General features: G+C 43.7%; 1 protein-coding gene across 8 annotated transcripts in view; it reads right to left on the bottom strand.

The window, feature by feature from the left end:
- The window catches only part of REEP1 (receptor accessory protein 1), a 104,763-nt gene that overhangs the window by 40,563 nt on the left and 41,080 nt on the right, over nucleotides 1-23,120 (bottom strand). For all 8 annotated transcript variants that reach the window (XR_008506864.1, XR_008506863.2, XM_054509732.1 and 5 more), the window contains exons 2-3: nucleotides 14,319-14,391; nucleotides 711-787 (exon numbers count right to left, since the gene is read on the bottom strand). Coding sequence is in view for 6 of the 8 variants with exons in the window: in XM_054509732.1 (XP_054365707.1) it covers nucleotides 711-787; nucleotides 14,319-14,391 (150 nt within the window). In the remaining 2 variants the exon portion in view is untranslated. The remainder of the gene's footprint in view (nucleotides 1-710; nucleotides 788-14,318; nucleotides 14,392-23,120) is intronic.

The raw sequence follows: 23,120 nt of genomic DNA, 5'->3' as shown, positions 1-23,120 counted from the left end.
TACATGGACCTAGCTTATAATTTTTTACTTGCTCCATTGCTATAATAGTGGCATTGTTTATAAGGAAAAAATTTTTCCATCAAAAGGGGATTGATTAAATAAATTATGGTCCATCTATACCATGAAATTCCATGTGGCCATGTAAAAAAAATAGGTAGATCTACTTATGCTTACATGAAAGTATTTTAAAAATAAATCTAATAAACAAAATGAGAACTGTTATGTATACTATAATGCCATCATTTAAAAAAAGAAAAAATGTGTATATGTATGTATGTATATATACACATAAATATGTTAAAAGTATATACAACTGTGAATAGGAGTTACGGTGAGAGTGAATGGTGTTTGAGAGAAACCCACTTTTATTAGTTAAAGGGCAACTTGTGTGTACTGTTTCTTTCCTTTTTTTTTTTTTTATATATGAATACTTCCTTGCCAACTACATTAATTGAGGAACTGTATTTATTTTGTCCATCATTATATCATTATATTATAAGAACAATACCTGCTCTTATAAGGTCATTGAACAAATATTTACTTGAAGAGCAACTTTATAAATTAATTTATTAAAACTATCCCAGTTAACATCCCTACACTTGCTTCTCTGTTCTGAAGTAAGGTTGAAAGTGCTTCTAGACCTTTCCCACCTCTCCATTGATACTAGGCAACATCTTCCCTTGAAAAGTCCCAAGTCCTGGAGTACTTACCAACAAAGAAAGATGTCGGTGAATGTCTCTGCTGTGGTGAAAAGTGCAAATATAATCCAGTACATCATCCATTTGACCTGTTGAAAGAGAAAGCAACACGCTAGTAGAAAAGGTCAAGGATAAATGGCTGGCTGCCCAACATCAAGTACAAGAAGCTCAGACAGTGGATGCCGAGGCATGTCCAGGCAGTGTATACTGCATTTCCCCTTCTCCCTGTCCTTCCACAGCTTGTTTCCAGTTCCACTCCAGACATTGGGGCTGGAGGCAAACAGGCTGTTTCCACAAATAACCCAGGCTCAAGGTCAAAGTAGATCCTGGGTGACTATCTGTAGCCTTCACGTGAGCCAGGGAGACCAGCAGACCAGGAGAGACTCAGGATTTAGTTAGGTCATTTTACCAAGACTAACACCAGGTTAGTAAACTCTCTAGGCCTTAACAGAGATATACTTTGGAATGAACTTTAATCAGACCAGACTTTCTGGAATGGAATGGTGGTCACTTAGGAATGCTTTCCTGTGAAAAAGTCTCACATCCCCTCACAGAAACTAGATCTTTTTTTTTTTTTTAATCTCTCCCATGTGACCAACCTTTTCCATTTCAACCGCCTCTCTCCCCCAGTAGAGGCCTTGGACCCCTGTCTCTCGAACTACTGTAAGTCTTCTTTTTTTTTTTTTTTAAAGATTTTTAAAATTTTATTTCAGAGAGAGAGAATGAGAGAGAGAGACTACGAGACGGGGGGAGTGGGAGAGGGAGAAGCAGACTCCCCGCTGAGCAGGGAGCCCCATGTGGGGCTCGATCCCAGGACCCTGGGATCATGACCTGAGCTGAAGGCGGACGCTTAATGACGCCACCCAGGCATCCCTACTGTAAGTCTTCTAACTGCTTCCTTGTCTCCTGACTTCCCCCTCACCAACTCATCCTATAAACCACCCCTTTGCTAATCTCCCCAAACCAAGAACTTATCAAACTACTCCCTGATTTAAAATCTTCCAGCCTGCAGAATAAAGTCCAAATTCCTTAGCCTGCTCCTTCTAGTTTCTGGTGATGGTGGAGTAAGGCATTTGACTAACCTTCCCACCAACAACAATAACACACTCTGAACAAAACATTTAAAAACAACTCCTTGAAGGCACTAGAAAGCTATCAAAAGCTGGTAGAAACTGGAAGGAAACCACACCAGGATAGATCCATGTAGATATGGCTGGGGACAATCCCCAGCCTGCAAATCATGGGACAGAGAGAACTCAAAAAGAAACCTATAGTCTTCGTGTCTGTAGAGCTGGAGAATGAAATTTGAGACTGCTAGAGAAGCTGGAAATTAAGTGGTAAAAATCCCAAAGAGGGAAGTTATAAGGGGGCAGGCTCCAAAATCCATATATAAATTCCTTTAAGTCTTTGCCTGGCCCCTGAATTGCACAGAATCAGGAAATACTCCAAGGTGGCTGAGAAAAAAAGTTGGAAAGCCGAAAAAGGTAAGCAGAAATTTAGTTTCTTCCCACTGTAGTAGAAATAGAGTTTAGAGTTCAAGTCTTGCCAAGTGGAGGAGCTTGGTAAACATCTGGGAATTTTCACTGAAACATCTAAAAGGCCATATCTTAGTAATAAAAATTCATCCCAGGACTAAGAGATCAGTTCTAAGACTAAGGGACAAAACTGAAATACTCCTGCCCCAATAAATGTAAAACTTAACTGCCACAATGTCAAGATGATCTACAGAATTTAACTACAGACTAGAACAAAACTCAACATTGTTTACAAGAATGTAATGTGACCTTGTAGCAAGATTGCAGAATACAAGGTTAATATATAAAAGTCAGGGGTACCTGGCTGGCTCAGTCAGTAGAGCATCTGACTCTTGATCTCAGGGTTGTGAGTTTGAGCCCCACATTGGATGTACAGATTACTTCAAAATGAAGTCTTAAAAAAGTCAACTGCTGGGGCGCCTGGGTGGCTCAGTCGTTAAGCATCTGCCTTTGGCTCAGGTCATGATCCCAGAGTCGAGGCCTGCTTCTCCCTCTCCCACTCCCCCTGCTTGTGTTCCCTTTCTCACTGTGTCTCTCTCTGTCAAATAAATAAATAAAAATCTTAAAAAAAAAAAAGTCAACTGCTTTCCTACATATCTGGACAACTGGAACTTGAAATTAAAATACCATTTACATTAGCAGCAAAAATAAATAAATTACCCAGGAATATGTCTAACAAAATATGTAAAAGGTCTATGTGAGGAAAACTATAAACCATGATGAAAGAAATCAAAGATCTAAACAAATGCAGAGATATTCCATGTTCATGAATAGAAAACTCAGTATTATCAACACGTCAGTTCTTTCTTCCCAGACTAATCTAGAGACTCAATGCAATCCACATCAAAATGCCAGCAAATTCTTTTGTGGATGCCAACAAACTGATTCTAAAGTTGCTATGGAAAGGTGAAAGACCAAGAATAGCCAACACAATACTGAAGAAGAATAAAGTTGTAGACTTGACACTATCTGCCTTTGGGACTTAATATAAAGCTACAATAATCAAGACAGTGTTATTGCTTAAGGAATAGATAAATAGATCTATTCTTAGAATAGACAAATAGAGGGGGCGCCAGGGTAGCTCAATCAGTTAAGTGTCTGACTCATGATCTCAGGTCATGAGATTAAGCCCCACATCAGGCCTCACACTCAGTGGGAAATCTGCTTGAGATTCTCTCTCTCCCTCTCCCTTTGTCCACCCCCCGCCCCGGCTTTCTCTCTCTCTCTAATAAATAAATAAATCTTGAAAAAAATACAAATAGAATAGAATGCCCAGAAATACACCCCATTAGTATAGTCAACTGATCTTTGACAAAGGAGCAAAGGTAATTTAATGGAGAAAGAATAGTTTTTTCAACAAATGGTGCTAGAACAACTGGACATCACATGAAATAAACAAACAGATAAGTAAATCAGTAAATGAATAAGAAAATGAGTGAACAAATGAATGAATGAATCTAGACACTGGTCTTACATCCTTCATAAAAATTAACTTAAAATGGATCATAAGCCTAAAAGAAGATACAAAACTATAAAACTTCTAGAAGATAACCTAGGAGAAAATCTAGGTGACCTTGGGCTTGGGAATAAGTTTTTTAATACAACAGCAACAGCATGACCCATGGAAGAAAAAAATTGATAAGTTGGACTTCATTAAAATTAAAAACTTCTGCTCTGCAAGACACTGGTAAGAGAACGAAAAGACAAGCCACAGAATGGGAGAAAATATTTCCAATACATGTATCTGATAAAGAACTAATATCAAAATACACAAAGAACTCTTAAACTCAGTAACAAAAATAAACAACCCAATTAAAATTTGGGCAAAAGATCTGAACAGACACCTCACCAAAAAAGATATACAGATATATAACAACTTATTGACAAAGCTTTGGATATAAAAATCTAAATTTTTCTTTTGTCACCACTTAACAAGACACTTATCCTAAGAACACAGGGGCAGGTTCAATATTATTTTTCTTGAAAAAGTATAAATATGTTAATGAAGCTACAGGAAAATGTAGACATATTGAGTGAAGAGATGGGGGATTTCAAGAGAAAGAAGAAAACGTTTTTTTAAAAAGATTTTATTTATTTATTTGACAGAGAGAGACACAGCAAGAGAGGGAACACAAGCAGGGGGAGTGGGAGAGGGGGAAGCAGGCTTCCCGTGGGAGCAGAAAGCCCGATGTGGGGCTTGATCCCAGGGCCCTGGGATCATGACCTGAGCTGAAGGCAGACACCCAACGACTGAGCCACCCAGGCGCCCCAAGAAGGAAACTTTTTTTAAAAAGATTTTATTTATTTGAGAGAGAGAGAGAGGTATCACAAGCAGTGGGTAAGGGTAGAGGGAGAAGCAGACACCCTGCTGAGCAGGGAACCCAATGCAGGACCTGATCGCAGGACCCTGGGATCATGACCTGAGCCAAAGGCAGATGCTTAACCAACTGAGCCACCCAGGAGCCCAAGAAGGAAACTCTTTAAAAAGAACAAAAGATACCCTAAAATCAAAAAATACAATATTTGAAATTTTTTAAATTATTGAACAGAATTAAGAGCAGACTGGATACAACAAAAGAAAAAAATCTGTGAACTTGAAGACAATAAAGTCAATAAGACAGAAATCAAGAATGGAAAAAAGTGGAGAGGCTCAATACCTGTGGAATAGCATCAAGCAGTCTAACATACATGGAATAGGAATTTCAGAGGAGAGGAAAAGAGAATGGGACAGAAAATTTATTTGAATAAATAATGACTGAAATTTTCCAGAATTGATCAAAAATAGCAAATCCACTGAACCAGGGAGCTCAGAAAATCCCAAAGAAGATAAATACAAGAAAACCACAGCCAGGCACATCACAGTAAAATTGCCAAAAAAGAAAGAAAATGTTAAGAGAGAGGGGGAAAAGACATATTACACACAGGGGAATGACAATAGATGACTTTTTGTCAGAAATGATGAATACCAGAAGAAAACGGAATAACATATTTAAAATGCTGAAAGAAAAAAAAAAAGTCAACCTAGATTTCTACTCCCAGCAAAAATATCTTTCAAAAATAAAGGCAGCTCTGGTGAATGCCCATTGTCTTTGTAACTCTGAAACATGTGTCTCAACAGATTATTTAGAGGTCTTCTTTATTCAGAAAAACAAGACTGTCCCCTGGGAACCATCTTGTTTTAATCCATCAAGAGCAACTGCTGTCTGAGAGACCACATGCTGCCAAGATTACCTGCAGCAGAACAGGCTCCTCAGCAGGGGGCAAAGAAGGTCCTTCCAACTATACATTTCATGGCATGTTGGGGCCCAGGATCCAGGAATTCCCAACACTGGTATCCAGATACACAGCCAGGAGCCTCAATTCCTACTCTATTGTCTTTTTCTTTTTAGTATTTAAACCATGCTCTAATACCATCAATTAAAAACAAAGGACAGTGATGGAGAGCCTGAGTAGCTCAGACCATCCGACTCTTGGTTTCAGCTCAGGTCATGATCTCATGGGTCAGGAGATCGAGCCCCTGTGATGGTTGGGCTTCCTGCTCAGCGGGGAGTCTGCTTGAAGATTCTCTCCCACTTCCCCTCCCCCTCCTTCATGCTCTCTCTCTCAAATAAATAAATAAATCTCTTTAAAAATTTAAAAACAAAAAAAGGACAATGACAACAACAATAAAAAATCCCTTTCCTTGACACAACCCTTAGCTATAAACTTGTCTAGTGAGTCATCTATATATGCAGTGTTTACCTCCTCGTCTCCCACTTACTCAGTGCACTGCATTCATTACATTAATATTGCTCTCACTGAGGATCCCACTTTGTGACATACTTCAAGACCCTTTTTTAAGTTTTTTGGTGTGTGGTTTTTTTGTTTTTTTTTTTTACTTGATTTGCTTGACTTTCAGATGGATAGGAAACTATCACTTCCTGAAAAGCTCCCCCAACACCTCAACTGCTCTGGTTTCCCTCTTGACTTTCTGGCTACTTCTCAGGTTCATCAATTCCTCCACAAGACTTTGTTCTAGACATTCTAACTCTAGACAAGATATTCTCCACAAGGCTTTGTTCTAGACATTCTCTTCTAACTCTAGAATGTATTCTCTGCATTCCTTACCTAACACAGCCAATCAATCACCAAGTTCTGTCACTTCCACCCTGTTGAACCTATCTTCTTCTCTCTATCCTCTCTGTCATTTGCTTACTTCAGACCACGAACATCTCCTATAAAATAGAACTATAGCCTTTAGCTTGGTCTCTAAACCTCTGACCCCTTACTAATTTGTCCTCCATATTCCATTCAGAATGATCTTCTTAAATCCAAATTTGATGATTCTCCTTCCTAAAGTCTTCAACAGTTCCTTGTTGTTTTTAAGATGGAGCCCAAATTCCTTAAATTGGCTTGCAAGTCCTTGCATGAACAAAACCCCAATTATCTCCATAAAAGCACTTCTCCACACCAATACTTTCTTGACTTTTTCACTCCAGTTATAATGAACCTCTTTCAGTTCTCTGAACAGTGCATCTTCTTTTGCTTCCAGAATTCAGCCCTCAGATCTCAACCTAAATGTCATTTCCTCCAGGAAGTGTCCAAAGTTTGGGTAAGTACCTTCTCCTTTCTTCCTCTTACAGTGTCTCATACATGCTCCCTGTCATAACACTTATTTACTCTGCTTTGACAGTACCTGTTTATTCCTATGCTTTTCTTACTAGGCTGTAAGCTCCCTGAGAGTGGAGACAAGTTATTCTTGCACATCACCGTATCTCTAGTACCTAAAACGATTATCGGCATATAGCAGGTACTCAAGGAATATGTTTTGAATGACTCAATTAGAATGTTGACATTGTGAATGGGAAAGAAAGGATGGCTTTTAAATGTTGAGAAAGAATATACTTTGGGAAATACTGGTTTAGGTGGCTTTTTGAGAAGAAAGGCAAAATTAGACAGCTTGCAGGGCAACAGATGTTCCCCACAAGTGCCTGCTGAATGGATGGCTGGGTATACATAGGAGGAAAGGGGCTTATTGAAGTTAGGGCATAGTGTGATATGGAGCCACTCACACCAGCAAGAGTATAAAGAAAGAGGTGATTTAGGGAGAAGAGGTTGAGCACCATAAGGCTTAGGGGAGCCTGAGGGTTCAGGACATTCACAAAGAATGCCTAACAGGTCACTTAAAAGATAAGACCAAATCTCAGAAAGGAGGTTGAAACTATGGACAAAGACGAGGGAGCCATGCTAAAGAGGAGGCTTGAAGTGTTAACCTAAAGAAGTTTCTATCTTGCACTCCTTCACTTTAAATACTGTCATGCAGAAAGAAGGGTCTGAGAATGATTTGCTGAGCCTAACAGGGCAAATGGAATATGTGACTCAGAGATGGAAACCATAAATAAATTACCAGGAAATGGTTTTCCCCATCATGCCACACAGAAACCAAATAATGCCTATTTTTTCCAAGGTTTGAAATAGAACTTGCCAAGTTTGAGGGATTCTATGTAACGCTTCCTATAAGATGAAGGGGAGCTTGGGTAGGCCAGCATCCAGGATCGGGAGAGAAAGCTATGGCTGATTTTAGGGGTAATATCCAGGAGCAAATCCAGAGCATGCCTGGGAAGTCCCTCTCAGCTGGTCAGGGGCAGGATCCAGGAGTGAGGAGATAGAGAAAAGCCAAGACCCTAAACCACAGCAAGAGGGTGGGAGGCAGAGCCTGGAGACTTTTCATGAACCCCAGAGGCAGGCTGAGATCCCACAGCTCATCAGACTCTGCCCCCAGGGCTCCTAGCAGCCTGCAAAAGGTCTTGTCCATGGGCTGGGGAGGTCGTAGGTAGGTGTAGGTGTAGTCACCTCCTTAGCCTCACCTCCCTTTTGGACCCTCTCCTATCTCTCCTCATCTCTCCAGCCACACTAATATTTCTTAAGTCTTTCACACTCTTTTGCATCTGAGCCATGCTTCAGCCTCACAGAGAATTAACTTTGCCTATGACTGAGAAAGAAAAAGTATGAGCCTGGTTTACAGATGACTCTGCACCATCTGCTGGGATGAGCTCACCGTGGACCGCTGTACAGTCAGGGGTAGAGAGAGTAGCAAAAGCGACAGTCCCCTGCAGGCAGAACTTTGAACAGTGCACTTAGCCTAGAAGAAACGCCTTGAGGTAATGCCTTTACACTGTCACCAGGTATCTTAACTGTATTTTCTTATTCTCTGTATTCTTGATGCTCTAGCATCTGTGGCTTCACGGGCTGGGGAGAGACTGCCCCTCCCAGGACTAACCAAGTCCTAGAGATAGCAAAGGACATGCCCTGGAGCACACCTTTCATAGGCAAACCGATCAGTCCAGAACCCATACTCTTAAATGATCTCTTTCATGGGGCTCTCACAGGTTGAGTCAATATTCCCCAGCCCTAATTACCCCAGAGCCCGCTGAAATTAGTCCAAGTAGCCAATCGTAAACCTGCTTACACTGCCTAGCCTCGACTTTCCTACAGACACCACAATAAAGAGTGTGGCTCCCTGTGACTCCTGACAGACCCGGGTGTTCCCCCACGTGGCCCTCCATGGCATGCTGTGTCTCCTACTTCTGGGAAAACCGTAAGAACTCCTTCCTTCATGACAGTCATTTCTGTGTCTGCATGCCTTACCATACCTGATTAAAACAAATCCCAGGGACATTTTAAAACACCAGGTAGGGACTGGCTAGATGGTGAGGTACTTGGAAGGGACAAGACGGAGAGACTGGCATTGAAGTGGTTTGGGAATGATGTGAATAGGCCCGTGGAATTTAGATACTGGTGGCTTCTGCTTCTGCCCACCAAAAGGTCCCCATGGCAGAGGAGGCTTTTGTAATCAGGTACATGAGATGCCCAGCCCTGTGGATGTCAGCTAGACACTTACCCCAGGATGATAGTGCATGTTCAATGTGCTCACGTACCAGTGGCCATGTGGAAGGGAGAGAGGTAGCAGGTGGGCTTGGCAATGTGGAATCCCTCTCACCAAGACTTACCTGCCCAAACCACCACTCAGAGACCAAGTTACCAGCAGCGGCACAAGCATCTCTATGATGGTACCATATCTCATGGCCCCAGCCAAACTCCTGGAATCAGGCTCATTGTACCAGGCCCCTTCCCTCCCAGAAAAGGCAGCAGAATCTTTTCTGGAATATTCACTTATTCTGCATGTGGACTTGCTTTTCCTGCTGCCATGTTTCTGGCAGCTGTAGAATAAGTTGTAGACTCAGTGTCCTTTTCATTTTGATGCATGCCACCCAACACTCCTTCTAACCAAGGACCTTCTTTAATAGGAAAAGAAATCCAAGACAATAGGCTGACACTTTGGGGAGTCTCTGATCTTACTGTGCACCCCACCCCCCCACTGCCTTGAGGCAGCCAGCTTTAAAGGGTGTTGCAACAGCTTGAGGAGAGTTCAGAAAGAGAACCAGGGGGGAGTCAGCATTCTGTGTGATTGATGCACCGCCCTGGAGGATGCAGTTTCTTCCATGAACCAGTAACTAACACATGCTTCTGCAGCTTAGCCAGAATCTAAAGGTTCAGGGACCAAGGAAATGAGAGCGGTGTTTCTTATGGGTAAGCCTATTACCAGCTTCTTGCAACTCAAATTGTGGTTCATGGGTCAGTACCGTTGGAATCATCTAGGAGCTTTTTAGAGATGGAATCATCTAGGAGCTTCTTAGAGATGTAGAACCTCAGGACGCACCCCAGACATAATGGATCAGCATCTGCATTTTAATAAAATCCTCTATTCATTCTACATGCACACTGAAGTTTGAGAATCACTGGTCTAACTGATTCACAACATTTTTGTTTTTTATCTTCAAATCTCTCCATTCTGCTTTTTAATACTTCTAGTACCTGAGGGATGGGTGCTTTCACCAGGGATACAAAATGATTTCAATGACATGAAAGCACAAACTACACTCCTACCTGACCATTTCAGGACCACAATGCCTCTAGGAAACAGATACTAAAGGACTGATCCTGATTATCAAGGGGAACCAGGGTGGCTGCTACGCAGTGTGGCAGGAAGGAGGGTGGATGGGAGTTAAGAATCCTCTGGGGGGGATCTGAGTGTGATCACTTGCGTGAGTGAGTACCACCTTGTTCGGAGGTAAAAGTCAATGGATCATCACTACAACCTTATAGAGGCAAGATTACTAAGGTCTCAGATTGCCCACAAATGAAGGATTTAGGCCACACCCCTGGGTAGGGAACCCCACTCACTAAATTAAAGCTCTAACTGAAGACAAAGGGAACTTGAATTAGATGGTAGAAGAGGGAAGTAGTAGGAAAAATTATGAAAGAGTCTGGAATGGATGTTCTGTAAAATGCTAGGTGCTGCCCAGAGCATCCTTCTGAATTATCTTGATTCTACAGGTGTCTTGTTTTTCAATATCTTTGAGCTCTTTTACAACTTTGTAAGTTATACAAAACTGACTGCAATGCAAATGATTTTGTCCATAGAGGTGCAAATAAATTTTGTCCAATGGATCTCCCCACCCTCCTCCAAAATCAGTTGAATATCTATTAATAAATATATTTAATCATTCCTGATTTCTCAGATACATCTGTTCTTTGGAGTCTCCTTTGAATTTTTTTTTTAACACCTTACTGGTTCCCTTATTAATTAATGAGTTAAGTAAAACTTTCAACATGTGTCAACTTTATTTTTGTATAAGAGTCATGATTTTACCCTTTTAAAAAAAATTATCTTTTAACAAAAGACATGAATACCAGCTATGAACTCATGACTACTTGCATGACTAAGGACTATAGCTTCTATCCATATTTTCTTCCTTTCTGTATTCTGTATAGATTTAAATATTTTAACTAGTTTTATTTTTACATATTCTCTTTCTCTCCCTAATATAGTATATGGGGTATGTCAGTGATGGTTCACTTGACAATTTAATTTTTAGAGTGCTGAATAGTAAGATCAGAGCCAGAGGAGGAGAGGACTTTGCCAGAGGTACTGGATTGGTGCTGGACTCAGCTGAAAAAAATTGGATTTGCCAAGTACATAAATCATATAGAATTCTCGTTGGAAAGTTTTTTTAAAGCCAAAATATGGGCTAAGGAGTGAATGTGGGTGTTGAGCAGCCAAAGAAGTAACTGTAGTAGAGATATATCTATATCTATATTTATTTGTTTTTACTACCAACATCCAATACCTTCTAATTTGGGGAGAGTCTCCCAGCATGAGGATCTTCGTGGGAGACAAGGCCTGTTATATAGGCTTAGAAAAGTCAAATGCTCGTATTTAGGATTTTGAATCTGCAGGGACTGTTCCAAAGGCACAGACTTCTGGCAGCCAGTGTCCCTGGTGGTGACATCGGCAGCACCTTCCTCACCAGAGCTTTCCTGTGATGTGAACTTGGCTGTCACCAAGAGGCTGTCATCTAAGTGAAATGTGACTATGGAAGAATGGTCAGAGATGCTACCCGTTGGCTCTGAAGATGGAGGAAGGGGCAGGAGCCAAGGAATGCAGATGGCCTCTAGGAACTGGAAAAGACAAGGAAATGGATTCTCTCCTAGAGTCTCCAGAAGGAATGTGTTCCGGCCTGATTTTAGCCCAGTGAGAGCCATTAGACTTGTGACCTCTAGAACTGGGAGATAATATCTTTGTGTTGTTTTAAGGCACTGAGTTCATGGTAATTTGTTACAGTGGCAATAAAAAATAAATACAGTAGGCCACTGTAGCATTCCAGGGAAAACGTGGTAAGAACCACATTTAAGAGAGTGGCAGCACTGGAGGAGAGACCTGGTTTGAAGTACTATTAGGGGGATAGAGACGGACACCGTCAGCAACTGGGTGTGTGTATGGAGTTGGGTGGTGAGGGGGAGGCAGAAGTTGAAGGCAATTCCAGGTTTCTGTCTTGGACAAACGGGTTTATTGGTCAAAATGAGGGAAAGAGGTCAGTGTGATGGTGAGTGTGAAAGTGTGTGAGAGAGTGTGTGAGCATGAGAGTGTGTGAGTGTGTGTGAGAGCATGTGAGTGTGAGAGAATATGTGTGAGAGTGTGTGTGTGAGACTATGTGAGAGTGAGTGAGAGAGCATGTGGGTGTGAGAAGTGTGTGGGGTATGTGAGTGGGAGAACATGTGTGAGAGAGTATGTGAATGTGAGTGAGAGAACATGTGAGTGTGTGTGGGAGTGAGAGAGCATGTGAGTGTGAGAAGTGTGTGTAAGAGAACGTGTGTGAGAGAATATGTGAGTGTGAGTGTATTAGAGAACATGCGAGCGAGTTACGGGTGTGTGAGTGAGAAAACGTGTGAGAGCACATGCAAGTGTGAGAAAGTGTTGGAGAGCATTGTGTGCAAGTGTGAGGGTGTGTGCAAGAGCACGTGTGAGAGCATGTGTGAGAGAGTGAGTGACAGTGTGCATGGGTGTGAGCAAGTGCAGGAAAAGCAGGCAGATCTCTTCTCATACTACTCAGGTCCTTTCTTTCAATTCAATTTTTACCAAGAAACCTTCTAATCTTAACTCTCAAGCTTGCCCTACTGGGAAAAACTCGTGCTCACTAGCCAACACAAACAGCTGCTCTGCTTGTCAGTTATATTTTTCACTCTAAATTAATGAATTGCCATTTTAGTCATAAACCAGGCTCCTGTGAGTTTGGTCAGAGCAAAGCAATTTACCAGGGTCTGATCTCTCCCAGATGAGCTGACAGAATTGAGTTTCTGCCCCTGCAAAGCGGAGGATCAGACCCTGAACCATGGTGACCCTGATTATGCCTCCTTACGTGGCACAGCTTCCCTGCACCCTTGGCTGGAAGGGGTCAGGAGAGAGACTTTGGGAGAGGCCGCCTCATGCTTTATCCCTGCGCCAAGCCAATTGAGAATCATGAGGTTCTGTGCTTGCAACTTAACAGCTATTTAGAGTTCACACTCTGTGACTCACTCGAATATACCAGGGATCCAGTCTCCAGAGAACCCACCCCTGTCTGGATCCCCTGCTTAGCAGATGCAAGCCCAGACAAGCAGCTCAGGGAAACTGAGGAAATGTGGACGGGGGTGAGGGGTGAGTTCCGGTTGCAGCTGACCTGGAGGTGGCTGATTTTCATCATAAAGACATCCTGGAAAATCTGAGAAAGAAAGTGACTCTCAAATACACTTTATTTCTTTACCTGTGGCAAACTTCCAAAGTGACTTCCGAGTAAAGGAAGAAAAGCAAAGACCCTTTGTCCCTCACAAGACTAGGGGCCAGGTTTGCTGATATCCACCCCTCCGATCAGGAAACCAAGGCTCTGGGAAGTTAAGCTTCTTGTCCAGCATTGCATCCATCAAATGTCAGAGCCAGCACTTGACTTCAGACTCCTGATGCCCAAATCCACGTCCTCTGTTGTCTGACCTGCGTTTCTGTGCTACATGACATGGGGCACCCTTTCCTCATCAGCCACCCCATGTAGGTGCTTGCCAACCAGGGGTGGCCTGATGATTCTCCTGCCTAGAGGTGCCCAGGACATGGAGGGCTGTGATGGTGCCAACCAGCAATAATATGATCCTCCAACCCGTAAGTACTCTGGCTTCCCTTCCCACGGTGCTCAGCCCTCTGCTAGGTGCTGGGGCACCAGATGAAAGATGATGACCAGCCCCTGTTCTCAAAAAGCTTATAAAGCAACAGAGTTTAAATCGTGGGGTACTCAAATCACACAACTGGAATAGGGATCACTGCCAGAATCACAGAGGCAGGAGGACCTGAGCTCCTGTCCCCCATGGCGGACTATCTCCCAGTAACGGTGGTCTACAGTGTTTTCCAGACAAGGAAACTGAGGCTCAGAGAGGTAAAGTCATTTGTCCGAGGCCACACAGTGGTATGTGGCAGCCTGGGTGGCCTCTGATCCCTGATTCCATTTCCTCTCGCCATACCTCCCTTCCATTCTCTGGTTCTACAGGGGTCCAGACGTGGGGAGGACTCCTGGACCACGCAAGGCAAGCCTCAAGGCAAGCCTCATGAGAAGAAGAGTACAGGAGGGGTTCCTGTCCCCTGCAACCAGCGCCCGTACCACACAGGGCATCCTCCTTCTCCCACTACTTCACACCCAGCTTCTCCACAACCATCGGGACCCCACCAATCAGTGCTACTTACATATTCTTTAATGTCCTTCGATTTCACAGCCTTGTAGGAATAATACGCAGGGTAAAGGGTGCCAAATATAAGCCTGGAGGGAAAAGAGAGAGAAAAGAGAAATGTGATTCTCATTCATCCTATTTGATGGAAAATGTCTGTCTTTGATGCCACAAGCAGTTCTCCAAGCTACAGAAGATGCTGCCGTGTGGCTTGATCTAGCTTTACGAATGCCCTGAAGCGTTCTTCTCGTGGCTGGGCCGTGCTTTGGAACCCCTGTCTCCTGCTACAACTGCACACCCACCTTCCTTCAGCCTGTGATTTGGCAACGTAAAAGAGTGATTCGGGGTCATGGAAGTCAAAAATGGGGGTGAGAGTGGGGGTGGGAAGCCAAGCCGAACCACCATGACCTCTGAAATTAAAGGTCAAACTCTCCTCTCCTGCTGCTAATCCCCACTGATGCTCTGTAAAGCCCGCCCTTTGGGCTTCCTTCTCCAGAAAAAACCTTTCCACTTAAAGTTCCTTCAAATTTCACTCCCCTCACACTTGATTCCAGCATCCTGCGGCCAGAATCAGCTTTTCAAGATGTAAATGCAATCTTCCCAAGACACACATCCCCACCCCGCATTAACCCGCTTCTCAGTGCTCTTAAGAAGAAGAAGGAAATATAACAACAGCAGCGTGACTGTCTAGGTATCAGCTCTCAGTGACCATGCCCACTGCGGCATGAGGTCATTAAATAGTTTGACTCTCAGCCGTGCCCCAGACCTCTCCCGGCCCTCATTCTCTCCCCCTCTGCCCCATCCCTTCTCAAAGCCTTTGCCTCTGCTGTTCTCACTTTCTGGAATCTTCCCTTTCCCTTCTTTGCCGGTTAATGCCTGTTCATCCATCAGATCCCAGCTCCATCATGACTTCTTCACGGAAAACTTTCCTGACCGCCCCGACTAGGTCAAATCTCCTACGACACAATGTACACATTATCAAAATGCTCTTTTACTACTAGCTGTCATGCTCTGATTGACAACATCTCCCAACTGAACTATCAGTGCCTTCAGAGCACGGAATGAATCTGTTTTGTTCAACAATGTGTTCTCAGTGCCTATGAAATAGAAGGCTCTCAATGGATATATTTAAGTGAATGAACTGACAGAATGTTAGAGCTGCATGGATTTTTAAAAAAATTTAATCCATTCATCTGAGAGATGGGGTCACCTCCCAGGTGTAAGCTGACTGGGAACAGAGCCACCCTGGTCCCAGGCCCCAACAGGAGCCAACATCTCCTGTAACAGCCCCACAGATGGAGCTTCTAGGGTCCCTGCAAGGAGACACCACATTCCAGAAGCCCAAACCCATGGCTTCCTCATCAGGTTATTTAGAGGTCATACAGAGAACTCCCAGGCCAGATTCAATGTACCACGCAGGGGTCAGCTTTCCTATTAGCTCTGTGGCCAGGTGACACCTTGACCTTCCATATTCATCAGGTTTCCAGGGAAAAACAGAAAGTGAATGGAACTGAGTCAGTTTCTGATGTTGAAAGAGAAAGGGTTTTGCAACCTTGACTCACACGGGCCTTGCACTACGTGCTTTATAGGCATCACCTCAGTCCTCAGACTGGCCTGGTAAAAGGAGCCGTTTTCATAGACAGGATACCAACACATGGAGCCGTCAGTCACTTGCTTGTCTAAGGTTGTGGCACCATAAGGAGTAAAGCAGGGGGCGAGGACCCAGCCAGGTTGGCCTCCTCCATGCCTGGCTTCTCACCACCGTCTACTGCTTTGAGCACAAGGCCATCCTCTGGGAAGGCCAGAGTTTATGTGTGGGGCGCAAGAGAAGCCAGCAAAGGGGACAAAAGAGTGGTCTGAAAGGACGGGGAAGAAAGTAAGCCTGGGGGAGGGAGGCAAGGAGTTTAAGAAAGAGAAAGAAGGCAACGTGTCAACGGCACTGGGCAGAGGGGGATGCCTCATGGAGGAGTCTACTGGCTTCAGTCATGAGCCAGCTTGGGGAGGGAGGGCCCTCCAGCCACTCCGCCCTGCCCCAGCGCCAAGCATTCCCAGATCTCACGGAGTCTTACTTTCTTAGGAGGCCTTTCCTGACCTTGTCACACCCCACACCCCGGACTAGCTTCCTCTCGCCGTGACTCTGGACGTTCCCCTTTCTTAGCCCTGATCCACACCACCTGCAATGGTCTAGTCAATGTCTGTCTCTCACATAAGACTATGTGTCTCCCAAAGCCAAGGATGGTATCTTTCTCATTCATAATCACCCCCGTGGGCCTGGCAAGAGTTCAACAGGTACATATTCACTGTGTGAAGTTTCAGAGAGTGGTGAAGCAAAGGCCAGAGCCAGCCAGGGGACACTTGTGACCTTGGGACTGAGGTTTCAGCATCCAGGGGGACGCCAGAGGGCACCAGGCTGATTCAGCAAAGCCTCGGGCACGGTGCCACAGGTTCCGGAGAAATAAACACGCCGCTCCTTTGGCACAGATGCCCCGGTTATTAGCCACGTCTGCCAGGATGGTTTCCAGCCCCTGCCCTGAGGCAGCGTGGGAGCTTCCGAAAAGAGAGAGGTGGAAAATGCATCATGACCCAAGGCTGGCTGGTTGATTTGCTCCTCTGTGTACTCCAGTGAGTAGAACAGCACGTCAACACCATCCAGAAAGGCCAAGGGCGCCCAGGCAAGAGACGGCGTGCTCCGTCTGCCGGGCTCCTGACGTGACGTGGTTGCCAGTGTCCCCCTGCGCGCCACCCGCCCCATATTTGACAGCACGGGGACAGCAAGACGGACTTGCTTTTCGGTTTCTAAAGGCTCAATGATGCCTCCCGGTAAGGGAGCACACTTAGCACTTCAGGGAAAGGATAATGAGATTAAAATGGCAAGTTCTTCCAAATCTGTTCTGGAGAAAAGAAATAACAAAAAGTAACAAATGAAGCACATCCAAGCCGAAGGGTTTGGGCACTTACGTCCACTCAGACCAAGTCCCTTCTCCAGCCACCCCACCCGCCTTCCTTCCCAGCCTGACGGCCCACCCCTGCCCGAGGCTCCGGATCTCACAGCCAGTAGCTGTCCCCTATAAGCCATGCTCCCTTGCTCACAATCTGTGACTTCCTGCCTGCATCTCAGTGCGTGATCTTTCTACAACGCCACAACTTCTTCCTGATAAAGTCCCACTAATCCTTTAAGACCCAGCTCAGACGGGGCGCCTGGGTGGCTCAGTTGTTAAGCATCTGCCTTCGGCTCAGGTCATGATCTCAGGGTCCTGGGATCGAGTCCCACATCGGGCTCCCTGCTCGGCGGGAAGCCTGCTTCTCCCTCTCCCACTCCCCCTGCTTATGTTCCCTCTGTCGCTGTGCCTCTCTCTGTCAAATAAATAAATAAAATCTTTAAAAAAAAAAAGACCCAGCTCAGAAAAGCCACTTCTGTGAATCTCTGATCACTTGTCCCTCAGAATTTTCTGGGCACTCTACTATAGCCTTTATGTAGTAGTTTCGATAATGAATCATTAACAGTAAGGACAGTAGGATCACTGAGTGCTCACTAATGCCAGGCGCTGCTGTACAAGCCTCTCCATACCCATCTGGGAGAAGACGTCTCACTACTCCATCTTACAGACTGGGACACTGAGGCCAAAGGAGATGGAACAGCCAGGAGCACAGGTGGGATGTGGACCCGGGCAGCCTGACGACAGGGCCTGCCTTCTTTCTCCTCCCAGGTGGCCTGTGATGCAGTTCTGGTCCGACTGCTGGGGTCCCTAGTGCCTGGCACAGCCCCTGCCCAAGTGGGTGCCTGCTAAATGTCTGTTGAGTGAATAAAGATCAAAGAATTGCAATCTCTCTCCAAGGAGCTTAACCCATTTGATAGATTCACATATCTCTCCCCACAAGGTCAGGAGGAAAGCAGTAAAATACTTAAGAGGATCTCGAGTCCTGAAGCGCTCAAGGCTGGCCCCAGCAGAGAGACGGTGGAAGTCTGGGGTGCCTCCCTCTGGAGAGGAGACCAGGCTCTGGCTAACACACTCCTCCCAGTTATTACTGGACAGAACCTCACACCGCATCCCCCAGCCTCAGAGCCCTGCACCCCCCCTTCTCGCCACGGTCATGTACTGCTACCCTGGAGCCCCCGCTCCTAACTTACTGGCTCCATTTACCTGCCTGACACATTTCTACTATCTTTGCCCTTCATTCTTTCTCTTGCTCCAAGTTAGGGGCCTTCATCCAGGGGTTGCCTCCCCCACCACTTCCACAGCTGTAGTATCGACAAGGGACCATGAGTCTCATCTTCTAAGGCAAGGGTTCCCAGCCAGGATGATTTCGTCTCCCCAGACATCTGGGTGACGTCTGGAAATACTTTGGTTGCCATGCTGAGAGAGTGCCATTGGCATGTGGTGGGTGGAAGCCAGGGATGCTGCTAAGCATCCCTACAGTGCACAGGACACCCCCCTCCCCAACAAAGAATTATCCAGCCTCAAAAGTGCAGAGTGGAAAAACCCTGGTCTAGTGAGCTATTTCCCAGTCCTTGGCCATGGATTCTTCACTCAATCATCAAGGACAATCTGTTCTCAAGAGTTTTTATTTTATTTTAATTTCATTTATCTATTTGAGAGAGGGAGAGAGAGCAAGAGCAAGGAGGAGAGCAAGGAGGGAGAGGGAGAAGCAGGCTCCCCACTGAGCAGGGAGTCCGACGTGGGGCTTGATCCCAGGACTCTTGGGATCAGGACCTGAGCCGAAGGCAGACGCGTAACTGACTGAGCCACCCAGGCACCCCCTGCTCCCAGGAGTTTTTTAAAAAATGCCCAGTGTCCCAGGTAAGACAATAGATGCTCAGATAGGAGACAATCCAAAATGGCAAAGACCACATACCTACCCCATTGGTCAATGTCAGGGAAAAACACAACTCTGAAGCTACTTTTCAACTTCCTGGAGCTCTGGCCAAGAGAAGAAAGGTATTGCTCACATGAGTAAACCGTAACTGCGATGCCAGTTATAGTCACCGAGGAGGAGTGCTTACCATTCCCGGAGCCTGCAGGGGGGCAATCGCTGGCCTGCAGCTCAATACAAGCTGGGACACAGGCAGTTGCTAACCCTGGCCAAGACTTCTGCAAACAATGAAATGTAGTATTTTCCACAGTCTTCTCGGGCATCCTAGTATTGGACTAACATTTCCCAATCCCAAAATATGATGAAAAAAAATTTTTTAAAGATTTACTTATTTATTTTAGAAAGAGTAAGATCGAGCACGAGTGGGAGGGGCAGAGGGAGAGGGAGAGAGAATCCCAAGCAGACTCCGCACTCAGCATGGAGCCTGACATGGGGCTCTAGCTCATGACCCTGAGATCACAACCCGAGCCGAAACCATGAGTCAGATGCTCAAGCGACAGTGCCACCCAGGTGCCCCCCAGATTGTTTTGAAAAATTTAAAGATCAATGCTAGGAACATTTTTTTTCTAAAATTAATTTTTTAATGTAAGAAAAATAACAGGCCTACTGTACAGTTGTTCATATTATGATAAAACAAATTGAATATAAGGAATGGTACACCACATAGGGGCTTCTGGAATGCTGAATTTCTTGACCTGGGCAGTAGTCACACAGAGTTTTGCTTTGTAATTACAACTGTACATTAAACTGTACACATATGTTCTATGCACTTTTTTGTATGTGAATGTTATATTTTATAATTTTTTTTAAAGATTTTATTTATTTATTTGACAGACAGAGACAGCGAGAGAGGGAACACAAGCAGGGGGAGTGGGAGAGGGAAAAGGAGGCTTCCCGCTGAGCAGAGAGCCCGATGAGGGGCTTGATCCCAGGACCCCAGGATCATGACCCGAGCCGAAGGCAGATGCCTAAAGACTGAGCCACCCAGGCGCCCCTATATTTTATAATTTTTTAAAAGTGATGTCCCATATCCAAAAAAAATGAATTTGCACGAAAGATCTTCAAAGTCACATTTGGTCACATTTTGTGTTTTCTGTTCTTAGTAAAAAAAAAATGTAGTATCTAATTGCCATTCTCTGAAGGTTTTTTCTAAAAGCGTATGAATCAATTTTTATTACTCTCTATGAGAATTAATCCCCAAGACCATTTTTGCAGTCCACTCTAATAGAAGGATGCTCCTTGGTTTTTGAGATCCTACTGGCATTCAAATAAATACACTAATAATTTTTAATATGAAAAAACTTTGACATGACATATATTTGAAGTCTTCTATATATTCTTTCCTGATACATCCCACTCCCTCCTTCCCCAGAATAACCACTATCCTGAATTTGGTGTTTATCATTCTCACCATGTTTTTATTAACTATGTAAGCCTTGCATAAATGAAAAAAAAAAAGTTATTCCTGCTTAAACATTATATAAATGGAATCATACTCCATGTATTCCACTGAAATATGTTAACTTTGTGTTTTTGAAATTTGGTCCATGTTGATACAAGTCTTTTTAGATCATTTTAAACCACTATGTGATATTTCACCATGTGACTGTACCACAAATTGTTTATCCATATATAAATATGCACCTATTCATGCATATTTAGGTACTTTCCAATTTTTTACAATTTCAACAGGGCTGTAATGAACATTCTAATACACGTCTCCTGTGCACATCCTTCTCTAGGGTAGATACATAATGTGAATTATGGGGTACAGCACCGTCCACCATACAATGCAAATCCACTCGCCAAGGAGGTTCTGCCAGTTTCTACTCCTTCCTACAGTGTAGAAGACTTCCAGTGCTCCCCATTCTTGCCAAACTGATAGAGATTTAAAATTTTTGCTGATCTGTTACGTGTGAAATGGCATCTCATGACTGTTTTAATTTGTATTTCCTCAATTATAAGCGAGGTGGAGCAGTTTTTACACCTATTGGCCATTTGGGCCTGCTTAATTGACCTATTTCTATCCCCCATTAGCTTATATTTTCTTACTGATTTTTAGGACTTCTTTGTGAATTCTGGGTATAAATCCTTCCTTGGACATGTGCATTGCAAACATCTTTCTCCAATTAAAAAAAAAACTCTTTTAACTTGGTTTGTGGCCCCTGCTGCTGTATAAGTTTTAAATTTTATATGGACAAATATATCAATCTTTACTTTTATAGCTTTTTTGGTAACTTTTATTTTATTTTATTTTATTATGTTATGTTAGTCACCATACAATACATCATTAGTTTTTGACGTGGTTATAGCTTGTTTTTACATCTTGTTAAAGAAATCCTGGTCACATATATTTTCCCATAAATGTGTTTAACTTTTGCTTCTTCACTATTAGGTTTTAATTTACCTGGATTTATCTTTATGCATGCTGTGAGTTCAGGATTCAATTTTATTCGTTTCCGTATGGATCCCAATTGTCCTAGTAACATTTACTGAATCCTTTCCCATTGGGTTTCAGTGCTACCCATCACATGTAGAGTTTTCCACCGTGTTCAGGTGTTATTTCATCTCTCCATTCTGTTCTACTGGTCTACCACCTAACTATGCACTATACTGCAGTGTCTTGATTCTCAGAGTTTTATAAAAAATGTTAATGTTCTTAAAATCGTCTGGCCTATGCTCAGCTTTTTTCTATATGAATTTCATAATAGCTTGCCAAATTCCATGAAAAACTTTACTCAGATTTTGGTTGGAATTGCACTGAATTTATAGATTTACTCAGGAAGAAGTACCATCTCTGTTATCAGGTTTTCTCTTTATGAACATCATCTTTTCCATCTACTTATGTCATCTTTAATGTCTTTTCATGGTATTTATAAATTTTTTCCATAAAGATTTTGGACATGTTTTGTTTTATTTATTCCTAAGTACTTCAGGGATTTTTGGTGGTACTGTGAATTTTTGAATTAGATTTTCTATTGGTTACTAATGGCATACAGGAATGTTATTGATTTTCCATGCTGAGCTCAGAACCACTAATCCTGCTGCAATCAAAAGCACTTGGAGCCTCAAATGCATTACACTAAGTGAAGGAAGCCAAATTCAGGAGTCAACATGCTATATGATTCCATTTATATGCTATTCCGAAAAAGGAAAATGTATGGAGACAAAAAAACCAGATCAGTGGTTGTTGGAGCTAAGGGTGGGAGGGACTGACTACAAAAGAGAGTGAAGGAGTTTGGGGGAAATAATGGAACTATCCTACATCTTGATTGTCGTGGTGGTTACACACTGTATGCACTTATTAAAACTTAGAATTCAAACTCACAGTTAAAAGAAAAATCACATTGAAAGAGTGACTTTTACTAATTATATCTCAATAAATATGGCCTTTAAAAAAAAGCATTTGGGGGAGCCTGGGTGGCTCAGTTGGTTAAGCGGCTGCCTTTGGCTCAGGTCATGATCCTGGGGTCCTGGGATCAAGCCCCACATCCGGCTCCCTACTCAGCGGAGAGCCTGCTTCTCCCTCTCCCTCTGCCTGCCGTTCTGCCTACTTGTGCTCTCTATCTCTCTGTCAAATAAAGAAAGAAAATCTTTTAAAAAAAAAAATAATAATAAATAAATAAATAAATAAATAAAGCATTTGGAGGAATTCACACACATTAAGTGTAAGTGTATGTGTGTGTGTCTCCAAAAGTGGATAAAGCCAACCTGGGCATCAGCCTCCAAGCTCTGAGACAACTTCCTCATGGCTGAGGGTCCATATGTAATGAAACAAGGACTCGCAAAAACCATAATGCACCTCCAGGGCCTGTTAATACTCTAGCCCTGAAAGATGTAACATGGGCCTGGGTTCCAAATACAACTGAGCAAGCCTGATCTTTACCATGCCACTTGCAGGGAACATCCTCACTCAGAGTGGCTATCCAGAAGCTTACCTGGGCAGAGT

Source organism: Mirounga angustirostris, unplaced genomic scaffold, assembly GCF_029215605.1.
Source record: "Mirounga angustirostris isolate CCGP_5_RB_7025 unplaced genomic scaffold, mMirAng1.0.hap1 SCAF_10, whole genome shotgun sequence".
Classification (NCBI taxonomy): domain Eukaryota; kingdom Metazoa; phylum Chordata; class Mammalia; order Carnivora; family Phocidae; genus Mirounga; species Mirounga angustirostris.
Note: the sequence above shows the minus strand (reverse complement) of the source record. Positions and strands in the feature narration are given on the sequence as shown.